Source organism: Epinephelus moara, chromosome 1 (assembly GCF_006386435.1).
Source record: "Epinephelus moara isolate mb chromosome 1, YSFRI_EMoa_1.0, whole genome shotgun sequence".
Lineage (NCBI taxonomy): Eukaryota > Metazoa > Chordata > Actinopteri > Perciformes > Serranidae > Epinephelus > Epinephelus moara.
Genome location: NC_065506.1, coordinates 4,600,614 through 4,610,236, shown reverse-complemented (window position 1 = coordinate 4,610,236; position 9,623 = coordinate 4,600,614). Strand labels below are relative to the sequence as shown.

The 9,623-nt window shown below is 40.6% G+C and overlaps 1 protein-coding gene across 1 annotated transcript in view; it reads right to left on the bottom strand.

The window, feature by feature from the left end:
• Positions 1 to 9,623, bottom strand: part of LOC126388145 (SH3 and multiple ankyrin repeat domains protein 2-like) — a 276,219-nt gene that overhangs the window by 144,843 nt on the left and 121,753 nt on the right. Inside the window, exon 10 of the mRNA XM_050041059.1 lies at positions 8,921 to 9,353. Within this exon, the coding sequence (XP_049897016.1) occupies positions 8,921 to 9,353 (433 nt within the window). The remainder of the gene's footprint in view (positions 1 to 8,920; positions 9,354 to 9,623) is intronic.

Genomic DNA, 9,623 nt, shown 5'->3' with positions numbered 1-9,623 from the left:
TTTCTGTGCGAGCCTGCATTCGCGAGTAATCCATCCAAGAGTAATGTGTGTGCAGAGCTGTATGAAAGCTCTGTTATACATAATTTTAGTGTAACTTTATCATTTTTTTTCGCTGTGAAAACATTGGACTACCGACAAGTGCTTGGCCTTGTCGGAAAGATACAATTCCGCTGTTTCACGTGATATGCGTGGCATATCGCTATGAGGCACGGTCGCGGAGAAAATCAATAGAGAAGAACAGGTGTGAATTTGGACGCACTATGCGTCGTTCGGGCCCATAGGGTTAATAGGGTCTCATTTGTATTAATAGTGACAGTATTGATGGTGCATACGTTGTTTTGTTGGATAGGGAAACTCTGGGCTATTGTCACAACTGACCAGAGATGGGGACTCGAGTCATTGTGACTTGGACTCGAGTCGACTCGAGTCGCTGTTTTGATGACTTGTGACTTGACTTGACAAAAAATCGTCTTCGGCTTTCAGAATTACCATTATGAAGACGAACTCACAAAAGACGAACAGCACAGTGCAAGACATGCGGCATAAACATCTCGGACAGCCAGATGACAACTTCAAACTTTGTTCGTCATTTGAAGAGCCATTCTGCCCAGTAAGTGCTTGTCAATTAGCTAATATCATCTGGTTAGTCGGTAGTTAGCTAACGTTAGCTTGATATGATATGGGGGTGGGGGTCGGTTTGTTGGAACTTGTTTTTTAATTTATTTGCTAACATTAACCACAGAAAACGTGAGCCAACATTCCGACCGGTTCATCACAAGACTGGCTGTACGTTTTATGAACGAGCAACACAGGGTTAAATGAGCTAAATGGGTGATTTTGGCCGCTGCCTTGGTTAGTGTGTGTGTGTGTGTGTGTGTGTGTGTGTGTGTGTGTGCGCGCGCGCGCATGCGCGCATGGGGGTCGTCCCTGCAAAGTAAACATTGCAGTGATGAAGTCTGAAACACATACAGATGTTTCTGATGCTCTATAATAGGTTTATTCTTTAGATTTTTATGTTTGCCTTTTTTTTCTTGGCAACTAAAATATTTCAAACACTGTTGGCAGAAGTGAGGCAGAAGTGATCTTGTTTAGATTGAAAGTCATCAATAAATACTGTTTTGTTTGATTCCATGATGTATTTTACTGAATATCAGTAATTACAATGCAAATCCAAATTATTGTCATGTTTTTTAAACAGGTTGGACACACTGGCCAGTGATGTTTACTGACACTTACTTATATCTTGTCTTTTCACTTTATTAAGATCAGATTCTGCAGGTAAAATTACAATAATAAGGTGACTTGACTTGACTTGACTTGACTTGACTTGACTTGACATAACCTGTGACTTGACTTGACTTGACTTGACTTGACATAACCTGTGACTTGACTTGACTTGACTTGACTTGCCTAAGAAAAAATGACTTGGGACTTACTTGAGACTTGAAGGTTAAGACTTGAGACTTACTTGAGACTTGCACATGTGTGACTTGGTCCCATCTCTGCAACTGACTCAACAAAGTATTGGTGTCCATAAGTGTCTGTGCCACATCAGCTGGAGTCTGTAGAATTGTGCCATTAACCTTTAAATGAATTGGTTTTGTAGTGGCGATATATATATATACCAGTTAATTTATTGATTTGAGTCCAAATAGCTTTGGAGTTACCATGACAATTTTCAATGAGTGAAATGTAGAATTTCACTTTTGCTTTTCTCAGCAGAATTCTGCAGTGGAAAATTAGGACCACTAGGCACAACAAGTATTTTGTTCCTACAGCAATTAGGCTATATAATAATAGGTAAGTCAACAGGTTTACTCAATATTTTTTATTGTGGTGTTTTATCTATTGCTTTTACTGTGATCCTATTGTATCTTGACTGCTTTAATTAGGTGTTTTGACTTAATGTTATTATGGCATTGTGTTGTTTTCATTCATTTGTCTTCTTTTAATGCCTCTGTGATGGAGAGTGGAATGACCACATGAATTTTCCACTTGTGACAAAATAAAGTTCACCTTGACCTTGACCTCATTTGCCTTGTTTTTCTGTTCCTTAGCATTGCAAGTTTCTGCCTATCACTGTTTAATTTGGACATTTAAGGTCTAAATCTTGGGCCTTCATTTTTTTTTTTTTAAATTATCATTCATCCAGGGGAGTTTGCTTCTTGTTTTACATTTAATCTTGACTGAAAATTCACTGATTTTGGTTTCGAATTCTCTGTGATGTTTTGACTTGTTATTTCTAAATATATGTCGAGTTGTGGGTTGTTCCACTTCAAGTTTTTTACGGCTGTTTTGAAATTGTCTTGCTTGTGTGTTGTATATATATATATGTATATACATGTATACACAACAAAATTCCATGACTTTTCCAAAACTTTCAATGATTTTGACTAATCCCATTTCAGGCCTGGAAAATGTGATTGTGAAATCCCATGACCTTTTCATGTTTTCCACTATGGGAACCCTGTATTAAACATACAGAGAAGATTTGTTTCACCTAAAATACAGAGAGAGCCATTCACCGCTATAGAATGACAGATTGTCCATCAACACATCATGAATACACATGGACAAGCTGATCACCACCTAAGTGGTTGGAAGGATTGGAAGTATTACCCTGCTGGTTGTCAAATCAAAGCCACTGATCTAAAGCTGGAGGCTACAGCATTGTACCACCTTAAATCTATGAAACACCAGCAAAGTAGATGTGAAGCTCCTAAGATTCAACAGGGGAAGATGCAGAGGCACATTTCACTCTACAAGATTCTGTGCTAAACCGCTGTCAGCTCTCAAACACCGCTCTACACACTCTCTTTCTCTCTACAAGCCAGTTTTTTAGTGAAATATGTCAAAAGACATGATAGTGATGTTCACGTTACTGCTGAAGCAAGGCAACTGTCCTCCCCCGTTTCTCTGGCCTTTCTTTCATCTCCTCCCTCACTTGTCTTCCCTTAACTCTGTCCCCTCCACCCTCGCTCTAAACCCCTCATTCTGTGCTTTTATTCTCTTTTCTTCAGCGGCCTCCTCCTCCTTTCTTTGCTCTTCATCCTGTCTTAATTCTACTGTTTCATCTTCACATCTTTTTCTACAATGTACAGTGCATCTCTCCTTTCCTCTCCCCTCCCATCCTCTCCTCGACATTGGACAGAGGCAGAGCTACATAGTGTGGGTAGTGTTGGTGCAGCAGAGTGCTTCCAAATGTGTCCATCTGCCAAGAAGGAGGAGGAGGAGGAGGAGGAGGGGGAGGAAGAGGTAGAGGAAGAGGCCAGAGAGCATGTGTCTTAATCGGGATTGACAGTTACATCGCTCCAAGATAAACGCTCGTCACACTTTAATCCTCCACCGATCACACGCTCTCACACACACCACAGATGGAGCACAGATATACACAGATGTACAAGGTGACAAATCTGAGTGAACTCAGTCAGGTGGAGGCTGACTCACACACACTGAGTTAAAGCTGGAGTCAGCATTCTTAAAGCAGATATATGAAGCGTACACACTGCATACATACAAACTTGCACACATTTACAAAGTGTCTGCAGGCAACCATAGCAACGGTTGCCATAGCTACTGTAGGAAGCCAGAGTCTTTTTGATGGCACGTTTCCCAAAGGAGCCCGTCATACATCATCCTGCACGGGGGATGGTGGGATAGGATGTATACTGTACATACAGTGAACAGAAATAAGCTCTGAGGAGACTCACTAGGAGCTCTCAAGCCACAACCATTTCTAGCTTAAAGGGTAAATTCACTCAGCTCTCATGATAGACTTGGAAGCAGTTTCTATGGGATGTCGATGTTTTTAGCTTGACTGTTTGTACAAATTACTCCCAGAAACACTCGTTTTGATTTATTGGTAGTTTTTTTTTTATGCAGTGCTTGTGAATTGTACTTGTTCTCCCTGTATGTCTCTGTCTGCAACTTTGTGTTTTTGCTGCTGACCGTCTTGGCCAGGTCTCCCTTGAAAAAGAGATTCTTAATCTCAACGGGACTAACCTGGCTAAATAAAGGTTAAATAAAAAATAAAATAAAAAAATAGTTTAAGTTTTATTTGTCCAAGTTTTGAGATAACTGTCTCTGAGATTCCTGCCTCCACTCCAGGATAATAGAGGTGAATTGAGTTTGTGGACCTCACAGAATTAAAAAAACATCATTCAAACAAGACCTAGGACCTTTCCCAAACCATCCCTTACGCCCCCTTGCCTACCCACTTAACCACTCCGTTTATTCCCGCAGAGGATTCCGTCATGTTGAGTGATGTCCCAAACCAGCCAGTGGGGAGTGGAAGTGTTTTCTAAAATGCTTCAACATGGAAGACACTCCGTACAAATAAAGTTCAGTGTGACTACCCTTACAAACGTAAACTGCTCAAACTATGGTAGACATTTGCATTGTCAAACAGACATTAACATCTTACAGGTTGCACTGTATTTAGGATCAAACATAGCCTTCTCTTGTCAGGTTCATCTGATTGTTAAAGACTCTGACATACTTTCCACATTAAAAGTCTGCAGCTGCGGTCACCTGCACCAGGGGCTGGAAGGTGAGCTTACCATCCTCCTCCTGCCAGTGTCGAGTGAAACTGAAACTAGGAAGCCACTGCTGGGTCTGGAGTGACTCCAACTTAAAACTGACTTCACCGCAGTGCAGCGCCTGCGGCTGGCTTGACTGCAGTGTTTTGGACTTGACTGGAGTGTGGAATACGAGGTTGGAGCATGCCCAGACAGTGTGCTTGCTATGCCTACAGTCCACGCAGTCACAGAAATGGGCTGCACGCGGGTGTCTGCATAGCGTCCATGTGGGCCCTTGCAGACATGGGCGAATGATGACATTTACTTCACACCAAAATGAACCCTCACACATGTATCATGAATACTATGAACTGGCCTGAAGTGTTGTATCTTCACAGGAACTGTTGCAAAAAACAAGCAGCTTATGAACCTCAGAGTCAAAAAGGATGAGATGTTAACAGAAAAAAGAAAAGAAATTCTATTAAAGAAGTTTAGGATTAAAATTCATTTCTATATATTTATTCATTTAGAGGTTTATAAGTTATCTAGTTCTTTTAACGACAAAAGGATGATATACAAAAATTCAGGTAAATAATAGCAGCACATACAGATCAAATGCAAATGCAAAATGGAAATACATTTTATTTTCTCCATGGTTGCAAAAAGTTATGACAGTTCCTTTTTCTATTACAGAAGGGGAAGTTTGTATTGTATGTTTATTTATACTCTGCAGGGGTTGCTGCAACTGGATTTGCGCTTCGGCAAGAACAAGTGAGGACAGCAAACACTGAAAGGTTAAAAATAGGGAAATAATTTATTATCTATACTGAAAAGCAATATTAGTATTTGTTTATTAATTGGCCCCTGGCCTCCTGTCATTTGCAAAAGTGGCCCCCAGGCAAAGCAAGTTGAGTATCCCTGCCCTACATATTAATGAAGGGTGCTTCATTCAGCTGTGAAAGTGACTACAAACAGTTACACTCTGTGATGGAGTGGGAATGAAGAGGGTCCGCTTTGGGAATGGCACCTAGAGCCTACAACAACCACACCCGCAGCTCTGTAAAGCTGAACTAAGTGCTGAAGTCAGCAACATACTCACATTGAAAATGTTAACATAATGATGTTTGGCAGGTATAATCTCCACCATGTTAGTGGTGGAAAATAACTAAGTACATTTACTCAAGTACTGTACTTAAGTACAATTTAGAGGTACTTGTTCTTTACTTTAGTATTTCCATTTTAGGCGACTAAATACTTATACTCCTTTACATAAGGAGGAAACATTGCTGGTTGCTCTGCGCTCTGCCACATGTTTTTATGTCTACATCATGACTGTGTATGTGGGTGGGTGGGTGGTTGTGTGTGTGCGTGGGTGTGGGTGGGTGGCTGGGTGGCTGTGTGTATGTGGGGGTGTGGGCGAGTGGGGGGTGGCTGGGATGGGCATTTCTTTTAACCTTGTAAAGCACTTTGTGCTACATTTATGTATGAAAAGTGCTTTATAAATAAAGATTGATTGATTGATTGATTGATTGATTGATTGATTGATTGACTGATTGATTGATTGAAAGTAATACCTCACTACATTTATTTGACGGTTTTAGTTCTGCGAAATTGATATTTTTAATGCAAAAAATAAATCAACAAAAAATTACAATATATTATTATAGGTTAAGGGGATAGTTACGATTTTTTGAACTGGGGTTGTACAGGGTACCTATCCATATATAGTAAAATATATAGATCAAATGTCAACAAAATGTATTTAAGCGACCTAAAAAAGCCCCCCCTTAAAAAATCAGTTTAAGTGTATGCTATACTAGGGAAATTTAACAGCTTTGTGTTAATGTCAGACAGTCATTTTTAACTTGAAAATGAAGCGATTATATCACTCTCTTCAAAGCCAAACACAGGAACTGCTGGTCTACCACTGCCTTGATCAATTATTTTGTTTGTATTATTGTGTGAGTTTGGCACTCAAAAATGTTCAGATTCACCAAAGTCACAAAAAAACCCCACAAACTGACTAACCGATCAAAGCACACCAGCAGTAGTAGACCAGCGGCTTCCATGTTCACTGAGCTAAAATGACTCTTTTTGTCAATGGAGTCTGGTGGCTTTGACAAGAGCACAGATGGGGAGCCAAAGATGTTAACGGCTTCCCCGTTGAAACAAGCATTCTGACGGCAAGATGAAGCCCTGAAAATACTCTCAATGTAGCGTACACTTAAACTGATATTGATGTTTTAGGTGGGACTCCTTTTTGGGTGGCTAAAATACATTTTGTTGCTGACCCCTCCACAGCAGTACAATGCGTAGCGTCCAGGTTGGACTCCAGTGTGCTTCTCCAAACTGGGCGTGTGCCAACCGACATCTGTTGTATGTGACACACTGACTACAGATAAGTACCTCATACAACCCGACTTCAGAAAACCTGAACTATTCCTTTAAGGTACACAGCTGTATATAAAGTAAACAAAATGAGCTCCACCTTTACCAGCTGTAACATTAAAGTAACAAGCACATCAGTGCATCAATAATTAGAATCCAGTAATATAATAACTAATATTGTGAAATTGGCCATTCCGCATAAAGAGTATTTTTTTCTTTTGGTACTATAAGTATAATTTGATGCTGATACTTTTGTACTCTTACTTAAGTAAATTTTGAATGCAGGAGTTTTACTTGTAACAGAGTATTTCTACACAGTGGTATTTCTACTTTTACTTAAGTAAAAGGTCTGAGTGCTTCTTCCACTACTGCACCATGTTCACTATCTTAGTTTAGCATGTTAGCAAGCTAACATTTACTTATTAACACAAAGTACAGCTGAAGCTGATGAGAACGTCATTAGTTTTGCAGGTATTTGTTCATAAACAACCATATTAGACTAACTTACTGATTAACTAACTAAAATTTTGACCTGATGATGCCTCTTTATGAAAAGTTACAAAACAGCCTGTCAATTCACCAGACTTATGGGGACACTGTTTCTAGAAAGAGATGCTGCTGTTGAATGTTGTACTTGGTTAGGAGAGCTTTATTTGTTCAGGAAGTCTCATTCTACTTATTGCTCTTCCTTTCTAAAACCTGGTGTCTACATTACCCACTGTGCAACTTGACTGCCGATGGTTGGATTGGAGATTCAAGTGTGTTATGTGCAGGGATGAAATGCATTCTCTTAAGAAAAAAAGACTATTATCTCAAAATTCAGAGAAAAGTTTTCATGGAGAAAAAATCTTTGCCCTATTTTCCTGAATTAACAAGTATTTTATCACAGAATTATGGAAAAAAATGTTCATGTAAAAAAAAAGGTCTGCTTGTTTTTCTGAATTAAGAAGAAAATAATCTCTGACAATGATACAAGATTATTATCTCAAATCTCAATAAAAAGAGCAGATTTTTAAAAATGTTTTCTTTTCTCATAATACTGAGATAATTATTTTGTTAATTCAGATTAACAGGGCAACTATTTTTGCTCAGATAAATACATAATGCTTCTGTAGTTATGCTAATGCTAAGTAATGGCTAATGTAGCCCTGAGCTTCTAGCCTGCAACACAAACCTGTTGTCTTAAGTTCAAACCAATGCTAACTCGGTGACATTCACTTGAGGACATTTATCCGACTTCACGCAGCTCCATCTAGAGACACAGCTTTATTTCAGAAATGCAGTATACTCCCTAACACCTGTAAATGGACTTTAATGGGTAAAACCGGTGCAGTTCCCCTTTAAGTACAGTAACCAGGTTTATCAGAGAAACCAGGTTACACAGGACGTCTGCTTTTTCATGCACTATAGTAACCTAGTTACTATAAATCTGCATATAGCAAGTTGCTAATCAGATATCTCCCCTACCCCCAAGCTTATCTATAGAGGTCATTGGTGGGGTTTGATACAGCTCTACAGACTAAAATTTGGAGAAACAAAAGCAAAATGATCTGCATGACTGGATACTGCTAGAGGTAAGCCAGAAATTGTTTCTGTAATTTTGGTGATCTGACCCTTTCAGGACACCTCATAAATGGTCTCCATCTTGTCAAACATGCAGAGGTCTGGAGGAAATCTGCTCTGTGGTGTCATGTTGCTTTGCTCTTAATTCTCTCCAGAGCAAAATTTCTCTGGACACTTGGTTATAGATGTGATGATGATGACATCTTGAATACAACCAGACCAGATCACAGCTGTGCTGGAACTAAACAGCAAAATATTGACAGTAAAATATCTGTGAGCCATATGTACACCTCTGACCTCTGACCAGGTTAGTCAGTCTGGATCTTGTGAAGAGAAAAAAAGAGACTAAAAGCCCAGTGGACAGGAACAGTGTGTGTATATGTGTCAGTCCTTCATTCTTATTCGCTCAAACACAAACAGCTCTCCACTCTCCAGTGATTTACAGTGCTCACCTTGGCTGGCGCTGTGAGGGTAAAGCCCGTCGGGCCTCCTCCCCCAGCCGGCTGAGGGAGGGTGACCGGCTCCTTGCCCCCCTCCCCATGGTCCGGACCACCACGTTGCCATTGGGGCTGCCGCTGGGCATCTGCTGGAGCAGCTGGGGTGACAGGCTGCGATGTAATGCTGAGGAGCCAGGCTGCGAGTGACCCTGCTGGGGGGCCCTGTGTGGGTGGGGCTGGGCGTGTTGCTGCAGATGGGGGGCCCAGTTGCCAGGAGAACCGTGCTGCTGCTGCTGGTACTGACTGACTGTTAGGTTGTTGTCGCTGTTGGAGCGCAGCAGGACCCGTGGCGCTGATAACGAGGAGGGGGACTGGTCGTTTCCGCTGCCGTTACCAGAAGACAGACCCCGGCGGCGTTTGGAGTAGGCTGGAGCCTCGCGGAAAGGCACTGCAGAGAAGTGAAAAGATTAATCTTTTGGAATTTTAGCATTGAATTCTTTGAGTAGGCTACCTTTGTTCATTTCTGATAGCCTTACTGTTTGCTTAATTTTTAAATGCTGATCAATGGGACTAACAACACATACAGTCCTCAGTGTCATAGATAGTAAAGGAATATATAATGTGTGACCTTAAAATGAGAGCAAGGTGCTTCCAGACTAGAAATGTCAAAAGTTCACTATAATATTTACCTGTGATCACTCCTGCTAAAAAAATATTT